Source organism: Vidua macroura, chromosome 14 (assembly GCF_024509145.1).
Source record: "Vidua macroura isolate BioBank_ID:100142 chromosome 14, ASM2450914v1, whole genome shotgun sequence".
Classification (NCBI taxonomy): Eukaryota; Metazoa; Chordata; class Aves; order Passeriformes; family Viduidae; genus Vidua; species Vidua macroura.
The window spans coordinates 15,144,059-15,170,716 of NC_071584.1; the positions used below are offsets into that span (position 1 = coordinate 15,144,059).

General features: G+C 51.8%; 1 protein-coding gene across 1 annotated transcript in view; it reads left to right on the top strand.

Annotated features, from left to right (window-relative positions):
• Positions 1-12,196: 12,196 nt before the first annotated feature.
• Positions 12,197-26,658, top strand: part of AR (androgen receptor) — a 38,516-nt gene continuing 24,054 nt past the window's right edge. Inside the window, exon 1 of the mRNA XM_053990452.1 lies at positions 12,197-13,177. Coding sequence (XP_053846427.1) covers positions 12,270-13,177 — 908 coding nt within the window. The 5' untranslated portion in view covers positions 12,197-12,269. The remainder of the gene's footprint in view (positions 13,178-26,658) is intronic.

A 26,658-nucleotide genomic window follows, 5' to 3' on the forward strand; every position in this document is an offset into this window, starting at 1 on the left:
ATTAACAGCAGGAAAAATGAGAGCAACTGAGGCTTGCAAGTTTACTGAAAAACCTCTAAAGGCTGGAGAAGGTAGAAGCAGGGTGTGGACATGTGCTGGCAGTGTTGGGTGGGAGAGCCTGTGAAGTTTCTGTGTGAGGGGGCAGCTGTGGCAGGGGTGAGGGGCTGCTCCCTCCCCTCAGGGCCCAGCAGCACACCCAGTGTTCAGCTCACCAGTCTGGAGGCTGTGGGCTCAGTTTATCCACACTCACTCCAAGAGCCAACACCTGGGCTTGCAGATAACAAATCCTTCTTGTAAAGAGTGTGTTCCTCAGATGATAGTTCACAGGCTTCATTTTGTGCCTGCTTCATAAGGCAGAACATGCTGTCTCTATATTCTCCAGGGTTCTGGCATTGATCTCCATCAAACCAGCCCCAGAAGAATGAAAGTGGAATCACAGCAGTGCTGGAAAGAGTTACAGCCCAAGGACCTGTGGCAGTTTAATAGACCTGCCATAAATGAACGGCAAGACAAAAACAATGTGCTGTGGAAACCATAAATATGTGATTATGAAATAACAAAGCAGGATTCCCAAAGTGCTAACAACCTCCTGGCATTCCATTTAATAGCTGTAAATCTGCCATGGCTTCAGTTAAGTGAATTCCCCATAGCATATTAAAATCATTGTTTATAGGGAGAGTAATTACTGTGACTTTTAGTGCAAAAAGGAGATGCCCAATCCAGGGCATGTAAAATTGAACATGGACATCTCACACTAAGCTGAAAGGCTCCCTTTGTCCTTTGAGGAAAACTCCCTGAACTGTTCTCAGGCAGGAGAACCTGTCTGTACACATCCCTGCACATACCTGCAGCCTTTCCCGATGTGGTGGGGGCAGGAAGGGGTTAAAATCTCCTGGCAGTGCTGATGTGAGCAGGGATGGATTGCAATGTGCAATGTGCCAGTTGCAAACCGAATGGGGAGGTTTCCGTGGGAGCAGCAAGGTCAGATCCCAGCAACCGGAGCTGAGGATTTCTGCGTTTAACCTCGGTTCTGACATTGACTGCTTTATGAGCTTGGAAAAACCAGAGAACTTCAGCATGGATGGAGGATCAGAAAGCTCACCCACCTCACAAGGAGGTTTGGCAGTTAATTAGGATGTATTTCCTAGTGCTCTGCATGTGAAAGGTGCCAGGACATACACCTGATAACATTTACAAACTACCACAGATAAACTGAGAATGCTTTAAAACGTTTGTTACAAATTCAGTGGGAGCAACAGGAATGGTTCAGATACAGAAAGGAATGGGAATGATGTAAAAAAACAACAAAATACCATCTCTCAGGCCAGGAGGCTGTCGAGGAGTGACAGCCTTGACCCACTTTCACCAGAGAAACTCTCTCTGAGAGCAAGAATTCCTAAGGGTGACAGGCAATTACCAAATGGACTCTCAAGGACACTGGGCAGCCACTGCCCAATACTGGAATCTGGATTAAAATTGAGCAGTAGGGAATGACCTTAATTATGCCTCAGGGAGGAGTCAAAGATGGAAATAGGACTGACGACAATCTAGCGGTCCTTGGAAATAGTCACTGAATAGATGTTTGGGTGAGAAGAAAACAAACTGGGTAATGAAAGTAACTTCATACACAGTGGCACAGGATAGATACTGGAGTCACAGAGTCACATACAGAATGAGGAACTCCTCGGCTGGTTTATGCAAACCCTTCCTGGAATTCTTCTGAAACAAGAGGTAGCTCAGATGCTATCAGGTTCCTAAGCTGTGATCCTTGATGGAGATCAGAGGGTGGAGGAAACAGAGGAGTCCTGTCCTTTTCCCTTTCCCATGTACATCACACTCAGATTCCTTTACTCCATCAATGCAAGCTGCTTGCAGTGGCCTAAAGGTTGTGCAGGGCTACAGACCTGCCTGGGACCATGCTGAGGGTCCTTCTGACCAAGAACTGTGCTGGGTCCCTGCAGCAGCACAGGAGGGTCCAGCAGACTCTGCACCTCTCACAGGTGAGTTGTAATTATGCCAAAACACTGGAAGGAATTGGAGACTATACTGGTTTACCTTGGACCTTTTGCTTACCTGTGTGCCCTAAGAGCATCATTCTTGCTTTACACCCAGCTCCTAATTATGATTAACCTTAATATGCCCCTTTGCCATTCCCAATACTTCCTTCCTGGGAGATCAGTTCATATGTGGCTTTTCAAACCTTCTCTTTCAGGGAACCCAACAGACCCAACAGATGTGTTTGGGGGTGTTTTTATTGAACACAATCTGCAAAAATATATCTCACATCCTCACCATGGGTGCACGCGGGCTGTGAGCTGCTCCCACACGTGGGGAATGGGAAATGGATGAGCAAGGAGAGCCATGGATGCCCTCTAGTTCCAGCAGCAGCAGAAGCAGAAGTGATTGGACGAGTAAAAGAATAAACAAATATATAAAGCAGCACTGAACAAAGCTGAGGTATGGGGAAAGGCTGTGCACAGAGGCAGAAGGGCTGGCCCACTCAGAGGGACAGATTCACAGATGGAATTCTCTCTTTCATGCCAGGAGCCTTACACAGAGGAAATGGAGATTTCTTTCTCCTTGAAAAACAGCTTTTCCAATATAGCTGCCCCGTAACCATTCTAAGGAAAGGGAGAGATTACATGAAAGATTATTCTTTCCTCAACATCTTTTTACTTTATTTACCATTATATAGTAGCCTGTGCAGCTATTGGTCCTCCATTTTCCCCTCAAAATTTACAATTTCTCCCAAAGGCAGTAAGGTCCCACCCTTAAAGTGACTGGAAGCATTCCATGAAACTGATTGCATGCAAAACCTTCTTTCACAGCTGAGAAGAAGATAGAGCTGGATAAAGAATTGTAGTTCACTTTGCCAAATTAGTCAACACAATGAAGGCAGCAATCACTCAGTAAACACAAGGCAGGACCTGGCACCCTCTTGCAGATGGACAGGCAGATTAGGCAGCACAGAGGCAGCACATCCCAGTTACCCAAAGGGCAGTTCATATGGGTTTGCACTGTTATTACTGAGGATTGGAACAAGAGCAGATAATCTGTTGAAAAGACTCTTTCTCTGCAGAGAAAAGGACAACTTGGAAATACAGTCAATTGGCCCACTCCACACCCCTGAGACACTCTGGGGCTTTTCAACGGAACTTTAAATATTTGCTCTTGCACTGGTAAAAATGACTGATTCATTTCATGTTACTGTTTTTCTAAATTCTTAAAGCTTTTTTTCCAAGATTACGAATAAGACTCCAACCTTCTCTGCAGCTTTACAACACAGACTGATCTCTCCTTCTTTGAATCAGGGCTCCGATTCTTCTGGAATTCCTCATGCTTTGTTAGATTCCACCAAAAACTGCAAATAGTTTGGATTCTACATTAACATCAGGGCCCAAAAGTTTGTGGATACTCAAGGGCATGCAGAAATCTCATTCTTAGATCCTCTCCCTGGCCTCTGTGGCCTTTCTGAGTATTGGTTGCACTGAGGTGTGAAACAGCAAATTCACATTTCCTTGCTGTTTGTCTCATGGCTTATTGACCCAGTGCTCAAAGTGTGTGTGTTCCAGGTCTAACAGAATTATTTCTACATAAACCAGACCAATTCTTTTTTGTTCGAATCAGTTTTCTCATTGCATTGTTGTTCCATGACAACTCAGTTCCAGGACTGGAGGATCTTCCAAGCCCCACTGGACACGGCACAGGATGATGCATGCCTGTGGCTGGGGACAAAGGCATCTGCCACGTGTGAGCACAGGGACAGCAGCTGGGCTGCTGGCCCCAGGAGAGCTCTGCAGGACTCATTTGGCTTAAAAAAAACACAAAGGCATTGAGGGTTTCCTGTCCTATTGCAGTGCTGTAGGAAGATCAAAAAGGGAAAGGAAGGACCAACTGCCCCTAAAAGAAAGAGGCAAAGAAGCTTTTCCTGCTGGTCAAAGTCACTGTTCTTTAGCTGCCAAAAATTATACAGCCTTTGCCTTTCCCTTGCCCTGTGGTAAATTCATGGATATCAATGGGCAAATTATTTCTTGGCTATACTGTGGTCTTTGGGACATGCACGTTTTGCATTCCTTCTAAACTTGTTTTTCTTGGGCTGAAAAGGCTAAAAACATTTTGGCTGGGTTGTTGTTGTTGTTATTGTTGTTGTGGTGGTGGTGGTTTTTCAGGTGAAAAGCAGCTCAGTTCAGGTCCTGTTCAGCAGACAGAATGGATTTAAGGTGTTCAAAGATCTGTTGTGAGGCAGGAGCTGAGCAGTGGCAGTGGATTTAAATGCTCATGCTTTGTTTCCCTTTATTTTGGTAACACGAAACAGGACTTTGTCTAACAGCACAGAAATGATGAGCTGCTATGAGTTGGTGTGAGCAGCACTAGTAAAGAGGAAGAAAGCACTAAATAATTGGTTGAAACTCTTTGCTTGCCAGAAAATAGGAAAAACAAGGTTGGCAGCCACCTCACAGAGACTGCGATGCAGGGGAATGCCATTTTCCTTTCAGGCTGTGTTCTCTCTAATACAAATGTTTTGCCCAGGTTTTGCTGCAGATTTACAAACACAAGGTTCATCCCCCAGCAGACAGGAGAGAAATCCTCCTCCCTTTTCTAAATCCAGGGAGATGGCTCACATTTTAACACAGCCAAAAGCCTCTTCTCTTTGCAGAAGTGATGGGCACTGCAGAGCGTGTCCTTAAGGGATCACAGAATGTGCCAGCCTGCTGTGTGTGTGTTGATATGCTGGACCAGCTCTGTAATACACCTGGGCTGTGCTGCAGCAAGGAGCACCATCCAACAGTGGTATATATTTTCAGTGCCTGTTTGGTGCCAACAAGCCCAGAAAATTGGTGCTTTGGGCTGGCTCTGGGTTAGAACGTGATGCTGTACCAGACTGTTTTTGCAGGGTTACAACTGTGTCTAAATGGAATTTAAAAAAAAAGAAAAAAAAAAGAAACAAAATTCATCAAAACAAGCAAAATAAAGCTCTGCAGGAACTAACTGAGGCATGGCTTAACTCCCCGCCTCTTCCTGCCAGCTGTGGCTGATGTGGTCTCAAGCTTAGGAAGAGAGGAGACCAGGAATGAGATGTGGTGCTTGGCTTCCAGCTGCAGAGGCACATGCAGCCATCCCTCAGGCCTCCTCAGGCAGGAAGGAGCCAGCAGCTCTCTGCATCTGCAGAGAGAGGGACAGCAGAGCAGCGGGGGACAATTAGTGACCCTGGTAATGAGCTGGGCTTTCTGGGCAGCGTGGACACCAGGCTAGCCCGGGGAACTGTCAGGACTGCAAAACCTGACAGCACAGAAATGGCATTTCTAGTGTCTGTTTCAAAATAGGGCTGGATATCAGAGGGATGGATTCCTTGGGGGCAAGACTCAACAACAAAATACAAATACGCGTGGGAACTGCAGCCACGTAACAAGAAAGATGTTCTCCCTTATTTTTCTGTTAGTAAAGCTGCCAGTTTCTTGATGTTTCAGAAAAATGAGACATCTGCTGATGATTTACAACCATGGAGACTTCCCAAACGCGCAACAACATTTTATGGAAGTACCCAGAGAGTATCACATGAGAAACAATAGTGAGCTCTACAAAGGAGACTTGGGGCAGTATGGTTCCAGATACAAATTAAATTCTTAAAGTCAATAAATGTCAGTTATTGGTTGAGAAAGGCCCAGACCAACACTCAGTCTGGTCTCTGGCCAGTGCTCTGAAGTGTCAGAGAAGGGCTGCAACCCTGGTGTAACCTCTGTTCCCAGTATGGGACCAGACTGAGGTGTCTGTCTCTGTGTGTGCACACCCTTGTGTGTGCTGCTGGGGCTAGAATTGGAGCAGAAAGACAAAGCCTAAGGAATGAACACCCCATATCACTGCCCACAGCAGCAGCATTACAGAAATTACACCTCTGCCCAAGGTGCAGAGGCCTGGGAGTCTCTGTGGCCTCCTTATGCCAGGATTTACTGCCCTGGAATCATGTCACTAACAAGTTTTTACACTGTAAGTCAAAAATTTTCAATACTAATTGAAAGGCAGCAGGAGCTTAATCACTGAAAACCTGTTCTACCAGCAGGTTACTTTTGTGCTGCAGGAGAACATGTGGGGAACACAAACCCATTTGGCCTATCTGGGTTCTCTGTAAATTATTCTCACCTCTGTGTTGTAGCAGTCCTGGTGACTTCAGACTCCTGTGCTTAAAGGTTTATTTGTTTTGATTCACTGGAGGCACTTTGGAGACACTACACTACCCATATTTATGTCTTTTTTCCAGGTCATCTAAGTGAGGCATGCTGTGATGAATACTTTTCACTTCTACTGTCTCCCTTGGGGATGCACTATTCTAGTTTTTCCTTTAATTTACTACCAAGCACACTTCCTCCTTATACCAGAGGGGCAGGGAAGTGCATCAGAAAGTGCAAGAAGCAGTGAACACCAGCCAGGCCTGGATTTACCTCTCCAGGGGCGAGCCCAAGGACACCCCTGAGCCACCTTGCCTTTATCCTGGGATGCTGTGCAGCCTGCAGTGTGGAATGCAGGGGCAGCATCTCAGGACCTGCCTCCAAGTGAGTGCCCAGAGTGTGTGTTATGCAGCAAAGGAACCACATGGAGAGGAGAACACAAGAGATGGAAACCCTCCCCTTCAGAAGCTTGGCTCTAAAGGCACAAAAAGTGCTTGTCACACCAGCCCATGCAGTGAAGGGAGGAAAGGAGTTCAGAGTCAGCAGGTGGGGAGACAGAAGTCAGAGTACAAGAAGAATGACTTAAAAGGGCATGGGAGGTTTTCCTGATGAAAGAATGGACACCTCAGAATCCAAGTACCAGTAAAAATATGCCTGTGAAGTAAATGATGCACTCTTTCACCTCTAGGACATTGCATCAGAGTTTTTGTGAGCTGTGCTGTAACAACATGAAAGAGGTGTGTTCTATTGAAGTTTCCAATGGGCAATTTTCTTCCCACAGCAGCTCTTACATTTGATCAACACAACCTCATCCTCTCAGTCAGTCTCAGCTGAGCCCTGACACACACCTTTCCTCTCTGATATTCTTTAGAGGTGTTACAGGGTCTTTAAACAGCAGTGTTGGAAATTGGGGCATACAATGACCTCTGAGGTGTGCTGGGGAAGAGCTGTGCCTGCTGAGCACAGCAGAATTTGAAACTATAGATAAAGGAAAACATTCTGACACTTCTTTAAGTCCTTAGGGTATTCAAACACACAGCAATAACCATACACAACTCCACACTGAAGCTTGGATGAGTCCTGGCCTGCTGAAGGCAGCCCAAAGTGCCCACGGGCTTCAATGAAGCCACTGAACCTTCATCAGCCTCTGGCATCTCACTTTAGGTGGGCATCCCTGCTGAGCAATGGAAGTGGGCTTATCCCAGCCTTCTCCCAGCTGCAGGCTGGGAAAATGGATCTGCCAGTGCTGTTGCCTTGGACCAGATTTCATACTGGAACTCATCACAAACTTGTGTATCACCTCCCTGGCTCCTGAGAATCTCCAAACTCTGCCCAAAAGGCAATTGTGTAAGATATGGGAAATGGTTCAAATGTGTGTTTCATTAGGAGTGAAGATTTGTGTTGTTCTCAGCACTGCAAGGATTGATCAACTGGACCAAGCACTTCAGTCATCTCACTAAGGTGCATGAACAGGCTGTTCTGAAAATTGGCCTCCAAGCTGTCAGAGAAGGAAAACATGCTAGTGATTCTGTGGAGGTGACAGGGATGAATTTGGGCAAAGAGAAGAAAAACACTTCAGGTGATTGTAACTGTTCCAGAAGTATTACCTAAGACATCGCTTAGCCCTGTATTTAAAGCAGGATTTGTTCCAAGATGTGAATAAAGGCATTTGAGAGGCACTGTGCAGATCTGCCTCCCTCTGATGCTGCTGGGCTGATGCCACCCCTGGGCAGGGTCCAGCCAGGGAGTCCTGCTGCGAGCCAGGTCTTTGTCAAACTCTTCTTCTTCTGGATTTTGAGAGGTAACAATGTTCAATCAATCCCCCCTTCCTGAGAGAAGGCTTGTAGGGTGACATGAGCACAGCACAGCAGGATCCTCTCACTGCTCTGTCCCAAATGCTTGATCAAAACTTGCTGAGGGCAGCAGTGAGGGACAGATGAGTCCTGCCCCAGGGACAACTGAGCTTTGGGCTTTCTTGGGTAAAAGCAGCATCAGTGTTGGCCACTAAGGAGAGGTGCAAGGAAGAGTTAAGCAACCTGTCCCCTAAATCAGAAAGGTACAAGCTATGAGAGATGTGAGACATTATTAATGTTCAGAATTAAAATAGATGAAAGTGAAAACATTGTCTGCACCTTCCTGCAAGGGCAAATTTTAAAGACTATTAACCCACCCATGTGAACTCACATACCTGTCTGATGAGACAAGGCAGTCAGCAGTCCAGGATTGACACAAATGATTAAAATACTTAAAATCTTAAGAAAACTGTATTGTTGTGTAGCTCTGGACAGCCTAAGAATAATAGAGTGCACAGAATAATGAGGAAAAGCTGTAGGAGGCAGCATTAATGAGCCTAGTGTTCTGCAGGCTCCTGCCTGGTTGCTGTCCACAGGTGTGGGTGGTGGAAAGGCTGGGCTGGCTGCTCCTCCAGCCCTAATGGGCTCCCACCCTGGCCACAGCATCCAGGAGAGTACAAACCAGTCTCCCTCGCCTATGTGCATGCTGCTTTCCCCTAAATTACCTTGTCTTCCTTGCTGAGTGGCAATTAGGTGAGAGCAGAGGCACATCCCAACCTGCACAGGCACCACTGAGGCCCAAAGCGCCTCTGGCTCATCCAGCTGCCTCTGCCCTGGCAGGGAGTGGGGTACAGCACTTGTGAGAGATTCTTCCTGAATCTTTGCCATAATTTTCAATGCTCCACAGAAACTATTCTTCTTTTTCTCATGCAGCTGGAAAAAATTCTGTGAGTTCACCATTTAGGGGCTGTTGGCAGGGCAGGCTCAGAGACAGGTTCACAGCTATTGACATCTCCTCACAGCTGGGATGGAACAAAAGGAGGAGTGTAATCTGAGTAATTCAGTAAGAGTAAGTGATGGCTAAAGGGTTATGCCTTGCAACTGGCTTCAAGGAAGCAAAACTGTCAGACTCTGTGTTACTGGCCTCATTTTACTAAAGATTAATGGTGAAAAATGATTGATTCTGTTCCTGGCAAGTTCTGTGGAACTGTCCTGATAACATTTGAGCTCTCTGTGGCTGTAGATTTGAGCTCTTAGAGATCACCTGGTTTTAAATGCTTTTTCGGGCAACAAAACAAAGGACCACCTGTTACTCTTGAGTCTAGAGGGAAATTTTTTCATGGAATGGCCCCTATCTCTGAAAAATGTTGTTTGCTGCAGTTCTGAGCAGTCACACCGGACATTCTGAGCCAAAGGATTTTGTCAGAAGAAGTTTTTTCTTGGTGTCCAATGTTTTTGACAGCGCTTGGTAAATAATCACCTTGGTACTGATCCAGCAAAGCACTTAAGGGAATCCTTAACCTTAAGCACAGGCGTATTTCCTAGATTTCAGTGGGCCTATTTATACACTTCAAGATGAAGATGTGTTGAAGTGTTTTGCTGGATTAGGTGTCCTCAGCATCTCCCCCTGCCCAAAATGGAGCTCACTCTGCTTTTATGAGGCCAGGCAAAGTGCCTGTTCTGTGATGCACAGTCAAGTCCACTCCACCATCTTCAATTTTTTTAACTCCTCATGCATTTAAATTGACTTTGAACTGAAAGACCAAACTGTTGGTGACATACACAGCTCAGACCTCAGCCTGTGGAGAAAGTCTTATAAATACCTGTATGGGATGTTAAATTCACACTTTAATAACCATTTACAGATATAAATTATCTGAATGTATGTTGCTGGGAGAATGCGAAAGTATAATTGAAATCCATATCAAATGCAAGCTGAGAAAAGGACATCTCTAGAACATTGTGTGATGACTTCAGCAACCAAGTATAAAGATTAAAATTCACAGAGCCTTTAAGCCTAGCATATGCAGTTGTGCACATATACAGCCAGAAAATCCACTAACATTTAATCAATTTTAAATGAAACATGAGGACCAAGTTAAAAAAAACCAACCTTGGAAGATGCCTGTTCAAGAAATAAATTAAAAACATCTTTACCACAGATCATCAGTCAGAACTGAAGTGTTGGCTCTGCAGGCTGAAGTAGAAAAACCATTTTTCAGTCTTGCTTTCTGCACCTCTGCAGTGATCAACATTCCAAAAACCCCACAGCAACACTGAGACAAGAAAATCCAGGGCTCTGTTGATGCTGCAGAGAGGGGAAAGGGCAAGGCAACACGAACAGCACCAAAGCCAAAGCTCCAGAGCTAGGAGCTGAGGCCCCAACAGGTCCTATCGCAGATGGGATGGTTGTTTGAACATCAAAAATCTGAACTGTGCTGAGGTCTTTGCATGTTGTGGTGTTTCAGGGTGTACAAGCTGAGGTTGTTTCCTCCTTGTGGGAACAGTGGGGTCAAGCAAAGCTCTCTGGTCACAACCCATGTCTCATTTGAGGCATAGAGGCCCTTGCTCCTGCAGCAATACCATGCTGCAGCCCCAGCCCCCAGCCCTTCTCAATACAGCTCTTGAGGCTGACAGTGAGAATCCTCCCCTAGATGTTTTCCACAGTCTGTATATTTCACTCCAGAATCCTGTCAGCTCTGAGAGGCTGGAACAGCAAACACACTGGAACACACATGGAAACATCCACTGGGCAGCAGATATCTTACAGCATCTCCCCTGGTTTTCACCATCTCAGGCATTTAGCTGAGCTGCCTTCAGTGCTTTAGGGGCTATGGGACTTGGCATTAGAGCCCAACTTGGTGTTTCACATGCGAGAGCTGATGAGGTTTCTCTGCAAATGCTCTTCCTCACTGGTGGCCAGGGAGAACTGGGCACAGTCCTGGGCCCACCACGGCCCGGGGGGTGGCAGCCCCCGTGCTAGGCTGCAGCAGCCAGCGGCAGTGATCCCGTTCCCCACCGGCGCACCAGCCCTCCTCCCCCTCCCCCAGCTGCTCTGATCCCGCAGGCAGGATGGAGGACATTGCCAAATTTTGCTTGGCTGGACTTCGATTTTTATTTTTATCTTCTACAGCTTGTAAAAAGGCTTTTAAAAGATGGGATATGCCTCTCTGTTTTCCCCACGGGCTCCGCTTATTTATGACTTTTTTCCCTTTGTCTTCAAAGGGACTCAAAGTAATGGGCTTGTTTTAAGCTCCCTCGAATAAAATTACTCTATTCACAGGTTGCCTGGGGATGGTGTCTCCCAGAAGTTGCTTTAGGATTGTTATTCCAGGACCAGCAAGGGGAGCTCAAGCCTTGTTTACGGTAGGTCCCGCACTAATTCTTTCTGCTAGCGAGGTGTTTTTCATCCCAGTGCGTGACCCGGGCGGGGATGCCCACGGGATGGTTCGTGCTTTGGCAGGCGGGGGCTGTGGCACGACGCGGGGCAGTGGGAGGTGGAAGCGGGCGGCCGGTCTTCAGGCAGGAGGCGAGCCAAGAGGTGCGGGGGTCGCCTCGGAGCCAGCCGGGGGTGGGGAGCTGCTGAGCGCCGACACGCCAGCGCGAAAAGGAGCATTCTCCTGACCAAGTCCGCCCAGCTGCGCCAGCTGCCAGCCGGGGGGAGAGCGGGGGAGCAGCCGAGCCGGTCCGGGGCGGGTAGCCCGCACGCACCCGCTCCATCAGCGGCCCGGTTGGGAACCCGGGCAGCCGCCGCCGCGCCCCCATCCCGCCCCGTTCCGCCCAGCCGGGACGCGGGGGCCGGTCGGGCGCTCACCCAGAGGCCGCGGTGACGGGCGATGTCCCCAGCGAGCCGGGCCGGGCAGCCTCATCCTGCTCCGACCCGCCCGCTGAGGCGCCAAGCCCGGACACTGCGGCGGGGCTGCGGCTCCGCGTCCGCGCTGCTCCAGGGTCGCCGCTGGGGCCGCGCCGAGCCCGGGGCCAGCCGGGCGCCGCTGCCGCCGCGGCCGTCACAGAGAGAGTTAATCGCGGCGGAGCCCCGGCGCGGGGCGGTCTCCCCGCCGCGCCTCCCTCCCCGCAGCCGCCCGCGCCCGCCCCTCGCTCCGCCGCCGCACCTGCCCGCGCCCCCGCCGACAACTTTCCCCGCCTGTTGCGCGCACCGAGCTTCGTGCCCGGCGGGCACTGCCATGGGCGCCGCGGAGCAGCGCCACGGGTAGGCGGCCCGCGGGGGTCGGGCCGGGAGCGCTGCCAAGGCTCTCCGCCCTCGCCTCGCTCCGCCGCCGCCGCAGCGATCGCTGCCCCGCGCTCGGCGAGCATGGAGGTGCAGCTGGGGGTCGGTCGCGTCTACCCGCGACCGGCGGGCAGGACCTTCCGCGGGGCTTTTCAGAGCTTCTTCCAGAGCGTCTGCGACGCTTTCCAGCCGCCGCGAGAGGAACCGGGTGCCGGGCAGCCGCCGCCAAGCGCGCCCTGCCCGCCGAGTCCCCGAGCGCCGCCGGACTCCCCCGCCTGCCTGCTGCCCGCGCCGGGCTGCCTGCCGTCCCCCGGGCCCCGCGCCGCCGGTAAGGCGCTGCCGGCCGCCGGCCCCGCCATGGGCTCGTCCTTTCCCTGCGCCGGAGAGCTGAGGGAGCTACTGGGCGAGGCGGCTGCGATTCCGATGCTGCCGCCGCCCGAGACCGAGCCGGCGGACAAGGAAGATCCGCTGGGCGACAGTGCCCGGCAGCTGTGCCGCGCCGTGTCCGCCTCCATGGGGCTGGCGCTGGAGGCGCTGGAGACTCCGGCCGAGCAGCTGCCCCGCGAGGACTGCATGTTCGCCGTGCCCGCCGGGCCGCCCCGCGCCCCGCGCCCGCCCGCCCGCGACCCCTCGCCCGCCTTCGAGGCCGCCCTGGCCGCCGAGCCGCCCGCCGGGCCGGGGCTGCCCCGCGGCTTCGGGCGCGTCAAGCTGGAGAGCGCAGCGGGGCCGGCCACGGGCGGCGGCTGGGGCGGCCCGTGTCGCTTCGGGGCCGAACTGGTCCCGCCGGGCCCCGCGCCCCCCTGGCCCACCTTCTTTGCCGAGGAGGGGCAGCTCTACGGGCCGTGTCCCGAGCCGCCCGCCGGGCCCGCCGACTGCCCTGCCGATGCCTGGTACCCACCGGGCCGGGCGCCTTTCGCCGTCCCCGCCCCCGGCATCAAGAGCGAGCTGGAGCCCTGGGTCGAGGGCTACGCCGGCGCTTACGGCGACCTCCGGTGAGTACCCGCGTCCCGCAGCCCACCGGCAAGCGCACCCTGCGCTGTGCTTCCCTCCGGCATCCTGCATCCCGCCAGTACCGGCATCCTGTGCCCGCATCCCTCATGCCACCTTCTGCACCCCGCATCCCACCGGCACCCCGCACCATCCCCAGCCTCCCCGCCGCCTGCCGCCGGTGCCCCGCGCTCACCGCGGGTCCAACCCCGCTGTGTCCTGGCTGTTCCCGCTTTGGTGCACGTCTCCGCTGCCGAATCTTCCCTTTTGCCGCGATGCTCTCATTTGGGACTGACTAGGCGAGATCGTGCCAGGAATACCGCGGTGCACGCCTGGTATCCCCGCCGTCCTGTGAGGTCCTTGTGTTTATCTCGTTTCCTCACGCATCTGTTATCCCGCTGCTCCCGGCCGCTGGGAGCGGGCGAGACCGGGACGCTGAGCCCCGAAGCACGGACGGATGCTGACATCGAGTTAAAATCCTCCCAGCAACTTGTCCCGCTGAGAGCTGCCTGCCGGGAATGCACTGTGCAGAGCAGGAAACCCCGAACGTAGTGACAGAAACATCACTGTGCTTTGGGGCTGTTTTAAGTACAGGTAGAAAATGTGTTTTAAAGTAGAGCTAAAACAGGTTTTGGGAATGAACCAGGGGAGGGGAGATTTTTTTGAGAAGTAGGATTCAATCAAGAATAATTTTTTCCTGGTGGATTAACTTCAAAAAAAGGAGATGAGCCATCTCTGTGAAATACCTGTACAGCATTTAAAGCAGTGCACCTGCATTCTCACCTGTAGCACGGCAGAAAGTGGCCGAGCTGATGGAAATGTCAGGGAGAAAGAGCTGCCCAAGGGATTTTCTGCTGGCTCAGAGGCAGCCCCATCCAGGAGTATGTGAGACCTCAGCTGGGGTTTGCATCGTGGGAGTCCTGCATCCACACACTCACCCCGTGATGCTTGGGATGCTGAGAGCAAAGGCTGAAATGAACAATTAGATTTTACCTCTAAATTAGCACCAGGCAAGTGCACTGCCTCTGGGCTGGTTTCTGTTTTAAATGCTCACAGCTTTATTTGAGTACTGGGGCAATTTCCATTCACACAGTGATTTACTGGGGGATTGTACAGAGATGTCAAGGGCTTGGCAAAAGAAAAAAGAATAAAAGTAATGACAGGTCAGAAAGAGTGCAGCTGTGAGCATCATCCAGCTGTGAGCTTCGTGCGTGGCAGGAGCTATGCAAGCTCTGGGTGTGTCTCTGGAGTCTGGATAAATCTCTGCTGGAATCAGCGCAGAGGGGGCAGGGAGGAATCAAGTTGGAAAAGTTCAGCGTTTGGATGCCAGTGATGGTGCTGCAGGTTTGTTCCGTGCTGTTCTGCCAGCGGAGCTGTGCAGTGGGGTCCCACACAGACAGGGAATGTCACGCTGAGGAGAGCAGGTGTGGGCTCCCATGGAGGTCTGCAGGCAGTCTTGGAGGCTGGACTAGACAGCAGCAGGTACATTTTGCCCAGGTCTTACTTTAGAGATGAGCGACATCTCTGTCATTCCTGTGGGAAATGCTGTATACTCCTTTTCCTTGCAGCTCTGTTGTGTGTGCTGTGCCTACTTCCCCTAGCAGACTTCTGTGGGACCAGCAGGGTTGGAGCTGACACAGCAACCTTTACAACACCAGTGTCTTCTTGTCCTTTGAACTCCAAGGCTTGTACATCACTACCCTGCTGCTGCAAAGGTGTAAAGCAGGGACATCGTCTCTCTGTGTTTAGATGTAATTTCCAAGCACCGTAAGGAAAGCGCAACACTCATCGTGGTCTGGCTCAAGCCACATGTGTTAATCACTGCCAGGTTTACATTTCATCCTACCAGAGTCTCCATTAGCTTTACAGCATGCTGCTGGCCCGTTCCTGCAGCTTTGCATTTTCTCCTGGATCTGTGGGTGCCAGCACAGGAACAGCCTCTGCTGCTCCTGGAGCGGCGGATGGTGTACCAGCACCCCAGGCAGATGGTGGGAAGAAAGGTTTGTGGCAGCTGAGAGGTTCTGTGGTAAATTTCCCTGATGGAAGGATGACTTTTGGACCTGCACCCCTGTGCTGTCTGGTGCTAGGTCTGACCTCCTGCCCTACTTGACCTTGCACATAAAGCTTTCCCATCGTAGCCTCAGAAGATGCAACCTCAGTGTTCTGTGAGGACAGTGAGGGGCACTTCTGGGGCTGTATAAGCCCGGGGCAATGGGCACCTCAGAGCCCTGTCTCTCGGGGTGCTGCTGGGAGCAGAGGCACACACAGGCCCCCTTGCTTTGGAGAATAAGGAGCATTTCAAGGTGTGCTGCTCCTACTTTCTTTACTCTCTGGATGATCCCTCACAGATGGAGTTCTCTCAAGCCCCAGTTCTACTCTGCTGCAGATGGGACTGGGTGTGGGAAGGTATTTTTTGAGTTAAACACCCTTCATATGACACTAAAGCATGAGCAGTTTTTAATATTTGGGGAAGTGTCATGGTTAAGAAGTGCTGGCACATCTCAGAAACACTGTGATTATTAACACAATTTGGTTTAATTTAAAGCTTTTGATAGAGTGTCCCTAACTGCACCAGTCAGGCTTGCATGTAATTAGCAAATTAATTGGATGTTTTGTTACTCTGGTCATGGAGCTGTTTATCTTTGTGCTCTGGTTGTTGCATCATTACTACCAGCACTATTTGAGGTAACAAAATAACCTGCTTCAGGAGCAAGATGGAGCACTGTCAAAATAAATCCAAGCTTCTGCCATCAGAAGACAAATTACAGTGGTGGAATGGTGGGGGGTGGCCTCTGGTTTAGAATGAAATGGAATCAGAGAAGGAGCTGTTGCTGAAACAATGGAATCAAAGGGGAGAAAAGGATTTAAGGGGCTTTTGGCTCAGGGAAATCTGCTGTCCATGTAGCTCCAGACGTTTTTAAGTGGCATTTGCTATCACTGCTGTTACCTGGTGCTGATACTGGTTGGAATTCCGGTGTTTGCTGGTTACACCTGCCTTTGGTTCCCTTCCCTAGTCTGGCTGTGGTCAGTTTGGGCCAGTGCCACGTGTTAATTCATCACCTGGCTTGATGGCTCTGTAATCGTTTCTGCTCCGTAATTGTGATAGGCTTACAGATAAAACCTGCAGTAATTCCTTCCTATGGAAGGAGGAGATAAGACTGGCAAAGAGATGAAGGAGTGAAGGGCAGCTGTTACACTGAGAGATGGAATGAGGCAGGAGGTCGTTCTCAGGGTTGCTCTCACTCCCAGTCTGTGCCCAGCAGCAGCTGCTCTGGCATCCCAGTCCCAGGAGGGCTCTGGGGACCCCCAGCACTGCACTGGCAGAACTCCAAAGCCCTTGGGAAGGGGCTGACCCTCCTGTCTGCTGTTGTCAGTGTGACCTTTTTGCTCTGGCAATTGGCCATAGGATGTAAATATTTCTTTGAAGACAAGAGGAGCAGGGCAGAACGTCGTGTGGGCAGCCGGTCCCTTCGGCCCCTACGGACACGCGGACAGGGAGCCTCTGGTGGCCAGGGGAGCTGGGGATGTGCTAAAGCTTGTTGTCACTTCCTGATAAATGGAGAAAAGATAAACAAATTTCTTCCTCAGCACCTCTTACCCTTTCCTTGCTCAGAGACACAGGATGACTACGATAATCCAGCTGGAGATGGAATAGAGAACTCAGGGCTTGGCTGAATGTGAGCTGGCATGATAGCAGGCAGTGGCAGGGTGCATGTTTGTCATGGCTGGAGCTGAGGCTGTGAAACAAGTGATACACTGAGGCCGGGTAACTGGAGCTGCAGGGATGTTGGAACTGTGCTCAGCAAGGAGAACCCGTCAGGACTGGGGGAGCAGCCAAGCGGTGCTGCGCTGGAGCACGGCACTGGTGTCTCCTTTTCCTCACTCCAGAGCATGGCACTGGTGTCTCCTTTTCCTCACTGCTGAGCATATATCAAATCTCATAAAATGGCCTCCTCAGTTTCCCCTCCCTCCTCTGTCTGTCCCTCCCTCTCTTCCCTGCTCTCCTGTGCTCCAGCTCTCCCTTACTGCTGGGAAGAGGAGATGGATCCCTGTCAGGGGTTGGAGGGCAGATATTTGGGGTGTCCCTGTGGGACCTACCCAGCTGCTCTAAGGGTACACAGTGTCTCATTGCCTCTTCCCTGCTCAAAGGCAGACTTTGCCCCATCCTCCTCTAGGCTTTCCCATCCTATTTTCCAAATGTCTTGAATTTTTGAGCTCTTACACCCTCTGAAAGCTGTTTCCACAGTCTTATGCTTGGTATTGGCAGTGAGTATTCTACCCTGGCTCCTCTCAAGTGCTGGTTGCAGTGGAAAACAGGCTTCATGTGGCACTTGGTATTGGAAGCAGCAGCTGCAAATAAGAAAGTTTTGCCAAAGAGGCAATCCACAAAAAGCTTTCAGAGTGTTGGTGTGTTGGAGTCACACAGCTATTTTGTGTGTTTTCCCGAGGCTTCAAGGCTGCACAGGATCTGCTCATGGCAGCTCTTCTCCTGCTCATGCTGTTTTTACATTCTTCCTGCTGTTTACAGATTCCCTATTGCACAGGTGTTTATCCATTGAACAGATGAGCACCACTCCCTGCAGCCAGTATGGCATAACCATGGGTTTTCCTCCTAGGGGAACTTCATTCCAGACTGAGAGCCAGTTAACAATGGGAAGTGCTTTGGTGCTGCTTCTGAGGACCGAAGAGCGTGTCAAAATACTGATTTGGAACAAAAGAGTGTGTTTTGTAGCCCAGGGGACAGGAGTCACTCCCAGGTCAGGATTCCCACTGCAGAGATGGGTTTTTCCCCCGGGACAAGATCCCTACCATGGGCACAGGTACCAGCCCCTGGGGATGGGCATCAGTGGGTGCTGGAGTTGGGATCATGTCCCTGAGGCACAGAGCCCACAGTTCCTGGGAGTCGCTGCCTCTGTCCCCTTTCTCAGAGCGAGGAAGGTGTGGGACAGTCCCGGGAAGGATGAAAGCAGAAACACTGTAGCGAGGCAGCCAATGTGAGCAGCATCCCAGGGGCGATGCCAGCTCCCCACGCCCCCGCACCAGGACCCTCCAAGGCCACGCTGGGCTCCAGCAGAGACAAGAGCCCGCTCTGTGTCCGTGCCAGGGGTCACCTCTGGGTCCCCATGGGAGCAGATTGTGGGTGGGCAGTGGGAGGAACAGGCGCAGAGGAAACTGGAGCAGATCAGAAGTCAGTCTCTGCATGGCGAGGATGGCATGCTCCTGAGCTGGGAGGAAAGCTGGAAACACTGCCTTGTATTGCAGGAAGAAATCACAAAATTCCCCAAAATATTGGAAATCTCACAGTCATGTTTTCGTGTGATGAAAACAGTTTCATTACACAGGGTTAACAATTTGTAGTAGAGAGCAGTAGCTCAGTTCTTTGTGTTTTTCTGTCATTCCCTTGAATTCCACTCTTGGCACAGACCTTCATTCATATTTTATAAATTGCTTCCTTGAAGGTGGCTGTCCCAATTTGCCAGTTCTCCATTGCCAGTTGCTGTCTAGACTTGGAGCACTCACTGGAGCCTGCTGGGTTGGTGTTTGCAGTGGATACTTTCTGCTAGTGATTGTGGACGAAAATTACAAAAGAAAGAAATTGTATTTATTTTATCATCCCATGGAACATTTAAAATTTATCAAATTAGTGTTTATTGAAAGAAAACTATTCAGTGGGAGACTTTCTATGACTTCTAGTAAAAACTGTTTGTTTCTGAGACCTTCCCTGGTAGATTCTGGAGATCTGTGCAGCTGTGGATGGCTCTGGAACATTGGAAATATATAGGAAAAGTGAAGATTCCTCCTTGCACAGCTCCTCAGCCTCATTACTTTGTGCAAGTTAATTTTCTTTTTGGAAGATTTTTCTGCAGAAGGCACGTCTGCACCTCAGACTGATGCAAAACAAGTGCACAAAGCCATCATGGACAGCCTGGGCCAGCTGGGGAGGGTGGCTTGGGGCCACCATGTGCATGTAGTGATGTGGCACAGAGGGCACAGGCACCTCCTGTTGGGGTCATCACTGGGTGAGCATTGACCAGAATGATCTGCTCTCACCTTGGATGAGCCCAGCTCTACATCTACACCATGTTCACAGGAAAATAGCAATGGAAACACTTCCTGTGGTGGTGCTGGATCCTTTCCAGCTCTTTCTTTTCCTCCAGAGATCCAGCTTGCAGCATGCACAGGAGGCAGATGTCCCATCTCCTGTTGTAGCAGAGCTTTTATGCCTGGTAAACAAGAGGCAGATACGGTCACATCACCCCTTAGTGGGTGGCAGTGCAGGCATGCCCAGCGGTGGCCTTGGCAGTGGCTGGTGGCCCTGGTATCGACCGATGCTGCACACTGTGGGGACCAGAGCCAGACCTGTTTGTTAGCAGTGGTATGAAGGAGCTCATTGAAATGAAAAGGAACTGGCCCAGTTGTCATGGCAAAGACTTGTGACGGAGGTTCTCCATCCATATTCTCCTGCTCTTAGCACTGCTGCCTGCCTTCCCTGATCTGCCAGTGCCACTCATCCATGTCCAACCACACTTAATCCCCCTGCCTGCTCCCATGAGGGGCAGAGGGAGGGATGAGCCTCCCTGGGGAGACCTCCTTGCGGGGGGAGCCCAGCTCACCCTGGCCGGGTACCTGCAGTGGGCAGCGCTCGTGGGTACTGCGGCGTGTGCCTGTGCTTTGTTCTGCTCTAAATCCAGCCATTGCCACCCTGATTCTTCTTGCCAGCGTTTTTAAGTGAGATTCAAAGTATCCTCTAACAGTAATAAAAACACTCCCAGCAGTAGTACTTTACTGCTGAAGCGCTCAGGAGCAGCGATTCGTTCAGCCTCCAGGCAGCTGTGGAAATAGCAATTGTCCCTTTTCTGCAGGCTGAGGTCTGACAGCAGCCCCTCGGTGTGTGAGTGGCCGCAGCCCTGGCTCAGCGCTGGGGTCCCGGGGGGCCGCGCTGGCTTTGTGCCGGCTGCTGGGGACCGTCCTGCAGCAGCGTGCTGGACTTTGCACCCCATCCATTGCCCCGTTCGCCTCCACTGGCCGCATGCCCTGTCCAGCCGCCGGGACGGTGTTTGCAGGCCGGGGGTTTCGGGAGTGCAGCATCGCGCCTCGGCATCGCGCAGGAGCCGCCGCTCCCCGGGGACCTGTGCGGGACGGGAGCGCAGGGCAGGCTCGGTCTGCCTTGGCTCGGCTGCTCTCGTGGTGCCGCTTGCTCCCCGCTTGGCGCAGCGTGAACAGAGGCCAGAAAGAGCAAGGTCACCCGCTCCGCCCTGCCTCGGAGCTCTCCAGCCCCCGCCCGGGGACGCCTCTGCAAATAGTGACAGCGAAGTCAGGTGCTGACACGTCCGTCCTCAGGAGTGGTGGGATTGGTCTGTAGGGACACAGATTAAGTGATTTGCACTAATAGAAATAATCTTAAAAGTATATGCCAGTTCCAGTTCCATTACCAGTTCCCCAGGTATTTATAGCTTCTGCCCTTTTCCCAGGCCACCCGGCCCCAGGCAGCTCGGGTGTCCACAGGGCTGGATTACACCCGTGCTTTCCACTGGTGTCCTGGTGGCTTCCCTGTGCCATCCAAAGGAGAAGAGAGCCCATCCTAATGAGCAAATAATGATTCCTGGGATGAGCCCCTGTTTCTGCTGAGGGGGCCAGTCTGTCGTGTTGCCTGGCTGGGGGCTGGGTGGACCATGCTGTGCACCTCGTGACAGGCGAGGCAGTTGTCACTTCCCAAACAGCTCTAGGGGCAAAAGAGATGGCTTAAGTCAGGATGGGAGAGTCAGTGCAGAGCCACCAATGCTGGGACACTGACAGTGCTGGCCCTGGACACCCTTAGTGTGGGGAGGGAGCACTGTGGGCAGCCTTAGCCAGGGCAAGCAGCCGGGCACAGGCACATTTACCATTTGGTGTGTCTGCCCTGGGATCTGGGTGCTCCTAGGACACTTTTGGGGTGTGTCTGGGCTGGCAGAGCCCTGCTTGGGCTGTGAGGGCAGGAGAGCTGTTTGAGAGCTCCATGCAGAGACCCAGCCGGCCCTCATGCACTGGGCATGGCAGCAGTCATGAGGATTTACCTTTCATGTCTGTAGCCAGGTGTTTGTGACAGGCACTGCTGGGGGGATGTCCTGGGTGCTGGCTGCCTGATCTAGCTCTTGCTGGAGCCTGGGGAGTCTGGTCATAGAGAATGTTTTTTTTTCTTGGAAGGGGCATTAAAGCCCATTTCACTGCGCTCCCCTCTGTGGGCAGGGACACCTCCCACTAGACCGTGCTGCTCTGAGCCGTGTCCTGCCTGGCTGTGTCACCTAAGGATGGGTGGTGCATTCTGGTGGGTGACCTCTCCTTCTGCACCAATATACTCCAGCAGGGACTGGACATGGGCTGGCTGTAGCCAGTGGCTTTGGGAAGAGCCTCGGGGCAGTTCCTTCTGTGTCACAGCAGCATTTTCACCTTCCAGACCCCCATCCCGCTGAGCGCTTCTGGAATTGCTGCCAGGAGAAGCAATCCCTACAAATGCCAGAGGGGAGGCTGCAGATCTCCAGAATACATTTTACAGAGGATGTGTTCAGTCTCTGGGATGAGGTGGGAAAACCCTGTGGTTTGCTTCCTCCCCCTTGTGCTCTCTCTGCCTGGAGGTGAATGGAGGGAGCTTCTTGTGTCTCCCAAAATCACACAACCTTCTTTCTCTGGTGTTTTTACCAGCATTTTGGCTGTTGTTACAGATTTTAGCTGTGTTTACTTCTTTGCCGGTTAGAAATGGCAGAAAAAAACGCATTGACCTTGGCCTGTGTGCTGAGAACAGAGCCCAAGCACAAGTTTCTGTATCACAGATTTCCTCATGAAGGCTCCTGCCTCCTCCCCCTCGCGCCAATCAGCAGAGCAGCGTCCACACATCTCCTGACCTGCTCTTGGGAGGGCTGGAACGGGATATCTCGACAGCTCCACTTTCCTCTTGAAAGAGAAATACAGGGAAGGAATTCTTGTGCTGATTGGGTTGATAGCTTACATCTGGGAAGCAATGGGGTGAATCAACTGGAAAATGAAATCCCCCTGCAAAGAGAGCGTGGATGATTTACTGTTTCTATTGAATCGTGTGTGTGCCTGTGCACATTGTAGATGTTCATCATCTTCCCATGAGCACCACATATAGATTATGTGTATGTTCTCTGCTGTATGAGGAACATCCCCACCCCTCACCCTGGGGCCTGCAGTGTTCTCTCTGCACACATGTCCCTGGAGGGCAGGCACTGTGCCATGTGCTGCCCACAGGGAGGAGAAGTGGCTGGAGCTCTGTGAGCCTCTGCAGGCAGCACAGGGCTGGTGTGGGATTGGCACTGCTGCTTCTTCCTGCTCAGACACTGAGAACCAGCCCCAAACTCACCCCCACTCCCTCTCCTGCTGTCTGGCAGCGCTCTGTGAGCAGGGCAGGGCTGGGGGACATGTGTCTGGAGCTGTGGGTCCAGTGTGGGCTGTAATCCCCTGGGCTGGCTCTGGCTTTGTCCCTGTGCATGCTCCTGTGCTCCAGAACATGTGACATCGTCCCAATGAACTCAGCCTGTTCACATGGATTTCGTTTTTCTAGTTCTCTGTAATTGGCTTTGTTTTCACGTGTTCCCTGTGGTCAAAAAGTCTTTTCCTCGAGAATAGGATCTTCCCCTTACAAAGAAATCTATTACTTCCCAGTCTGCTCCTCAGTTCCCTGGAGCATCTTTAAATGGTTAGAAAAACAATAGCAGGACAGGGTCTTTTCTGCTTTCTTGTTTACAGCACAGCCTGTGCCAAGTGCCAGGTCCTTGATTCTGGGCTTTGTTGGGGGTGGTTTGAAGAGGGAGCAGAGCACAGTGCTAGGAAGCCTGCAGGACAGAACATCCCACTGGGGCTGTGCTGAGGGTTGGGCAGAACTGAGCTGAGATGGGACCTAAAGTTCCGGGGGGTAGCTGTTCTCTTCTTGTTCAGTTCACCTTCCCTTTTGCCATGTGGGTGCTTAAAACCTTGGATAGTGGCCTGAGCTGAAGCAGTTGTCATGTCCAGCAGGAGGAAGGTGGCAGCCTGGGGTTAGCAGGGTGGCTGGCCAGCCCCTCTGCCCTCGATTGCAGTTAGTGCAGGGGGCTCAGTGTGCCCTGCAGGATCCCCTGAGATCCACGGGGATCTGTTAACTCCTGGCCCTGCTGTGCCCTCCTGCTGTACCCTTGCCCTCCTATCCAGAGCTGGGGTCAAGGCGGGTGCGCAGCCACTGCGGCTGCGGCGTGTCCTGAGATGACTATCTCACTGCTCACTCACAGAGACTCGGGAGAACACTCTCAAGGCTGGGAGGCCTAAAATTAGATGTAGCATCTGTGTTTTGGTTTGCAGGCAGGCTTGAAAGAAAATGATTCTTGGCTGCTTTCATTCCTCGCCCGCTTGGAAGAGCATGGGCAAGGGGTAGTGGGCAGGGCTTTGATCCCCGGTGTGCCACGGCTCTCTCTGGACACGGCTGCTCAGCAGGGCCAGTCAAAGCTCCATCGTGGGTTTGTGATAACTGGAGGACCACCCATGCCCACAGGTCCCTGGAGGCAGATGGGTGCAGGGCTGCAGGGCTCTGCTCTCCGTGTTTTCCTGGGAATGCTCTCAGCCCCCAAAACAGCAGGTCTGGCTGTCCCTGCCATATGTCACTAAAAGTGCAAACTGGCATCAAAGCACTGTTTCCCAGCTCATGCCTGTCTGGAATACCCTGGTTGTGCCACTGGAGTTGGTACTGGTGCAGCTGCCATCCAACCATGCATCCATCCATCCATCCATCCATCCATCCATCCATCCATCCATTCGTCCATCCATCCCCACCATCCAAGCCCTGCTAAGGGGCCAGTCCTGCCCTGCTCGTGTCCCAGTCCTGCCCTGCTCCTGTCCCAATTTGTGTGCAGCTGGCAGGTGTGGGCAGCTGTGAGCCGCAGGCACGCCAGGAAGGCCGGGCCGGGGAGCAGGAGGGATTGGTGGGTGTCAGCCGATGGCTGTGAGTTGCTGGGGGATTTGCTTCTATGTTGCCTGTTCTGCTGAGACTGGGGCTAAGAGTTGCAGGGTGACCTGGCACTAAATATGTGAAACCTTCGTTATAATTAGTGTGTTTATGTCGGGGATGAGTCACAGCACGATCCACTCGGAGGACGCAGCAGGAAGATGATAGTGTTGTACAAGTCGTGAAGTCTCCTCTAGAAACTCAGTGCTTTGCCAGCAGAGCTGAAAGGAAGTTCTGCAGATAGAGCTTGTATCCACTCCTAGACATAATAAGGCAAATGATTTTTATGCCCCTGCAGCTGGTCTCTGCAAAGGTTTGGTCTTGATAGAAACGTGCCTAAAAATAACCCAGTTCTGCTGGCAAGCTGTGGGACCAGCGCTGCAGTGCCGCTGCAGTGATCCCCCACTGCAAGAGGGGTGGGAGGAGATGGAGGGCTCTGCTTCTTGCTCCCATGCCCGTCCATCCCCAGGGCTCCGTGCTGTGCCACAGGGAGGGTGCTGGCTTGGGCCATGTGCCGCCCCAGCTTGGTGCCAAATTTGTGGTATTTGCGGTCTCATGTTTCCATGCCGGGTCCCGCCTTTGTTGCTGACTGTTTTTGCCTTGTGCATCCTCCAGTGGAGAAATAAAAATGCAGAATTTGCAGCATTGGTTTCCTTAGCAATAATTCCACTGCCAAAGGAAGAGGGGAAAATATTTTGTGTTTTAAATATCTGAGTCTGGGAATGAATCCTGGCATCTCCTTCAGCAGCCCTGTTGGGAGCTGACCACTGACCTCTGGCCATCAGCACAACTTGATCCTTGTTGCCAAATTAAATTCCAAATACATTTGGAGTTCTGTGAGACACTGATTGGGATCGTTCTGCCTTGGGTTTCTCTTGGTAGCCCTGTACCAGATGCTGTGCTTAGCTGGGGGTGCTGGGGCACCATGGTGGCCTTTGGGGGCCACATGGCCAGTTCACCTGAGGTGCTGTGCCCCATGGCTGGACACTGGTACAGTGCTCTGTTCCTCTGGAGATCTGCCTGGCACACCAGCTGTGAGAAAAGGCACTGAGAACTCGCACCCCCTCTTCCAGAGCATTTTGTAAGTATCACTGCACTTGATTTTGGAAGAGGGAAAGGTAAAAGCTCTGCTGCAGGTGAAGATGTTGGTATGTGGCACCACAAGTCTGTACCCTGGATGCTTTCCTGGCAGCTGTAAGCCTGTACCTTCATCTGGCATGATGGCAGTGTCTTTTGGAGCATGAAATATATGTCTCAAGTGTCTCATTATTTGTGAATTTCTTTACAGGCACATTTTCTTTTGGTGAGCAGAGGAGATGGATTTGAAAATGGATTATGGTGTGGCTTAAACTAACTGCATAAATATCAGTGAGGACAGAGTGTTTCCTTGGAAAATAAGTAGGGTTGTCCATGCAACAAGGATGCCAAGGTCCTGTCCTTGGTGACTCCAGGTGACTCTGCAGTCACCAGGAGGATACAGTGTAGGGCTCTGATGACCTCGGGAGTGCTCCTCAGGGCTGCAGCCTGCCTGCAGCCTTGCTGCTCCTTGTTTGCTTTTTTGTCCCCTTTGTGCTTCGTAATCAGGTGAGTTCCCATCTGAAGGGGCCTTGCAATGTCCTTGTGCCATCTCTTTTTGTGGGTACCTGCTCCATCTGGGAGATCAAGTGTTCCATCTTCTCTGAGCTGATTTATTTAAGCAGCTACGGAGCCTCTGGATGGACACCAGGCTCTGAGGCAGAAGTTTTGGTGTGAGCTGTACCAAATGCAGGCAGCAGCCTCTGCTGTGGCCATCAGTGAGGTGCAGAGGCTGCAGGGTGGCTTCTTCCAGGCTTTGCATTCCATGTGTAGCAAACCTGCCACCTTTCACCTTTGTAAGCTCATTTTCTGCTTCTTCCTTATGGAAGATTGGAAGGTGGGAGCCCAGGATTAAATGAGGGGACTCCTGGCAGGCTGGGTTATGTGCACTGCCTCAGCCAGTCAGGTGGCACGTTGGGGCTGTCCCCTGAGTGCAGGGACAAGCAGTGGCTGGGTCCATGCAGCTCCAGGCCTGGAGCAGCCTTCATGCACCGCAGAGGAGCACAGGAGAGAAAGGGGCTGGGAGTGGTGGGGCTTCAGCTGCAGTGGGGATGCGCTGTGTGCAAAATAAACTGTCAAAATAAGTAAACAGAGTGTTTGAGAACAAAAAAAAAACCCGAATTTAATTTGGGGTTTTGAGAAGGGATTTGTGCAGCTGGGCCTGTGGAAGCTATTTGTGTCCCTTGGGCTGGGAGGCAATGACAGGGCTGGAGAGCCAAGCCTGCTCCTGTCAGTTGCTAGTGGGGGGGCATTTGCTTTCTCTGAAGTGCGCTCTTCCTGGCAGCCTGCACTGCTGGGATGCTTGGAAAACCCATTGTCATGTGCTAATATTTATTTAAATCCGCTGAGGATCCTGTTCCTATGTGTGTTTACCAGGCCTGGGGCTCATGCTGCACCCTGCTCTGCTCTCAGATGCTGTTGTGCCTCTGCTGCCATCGCACA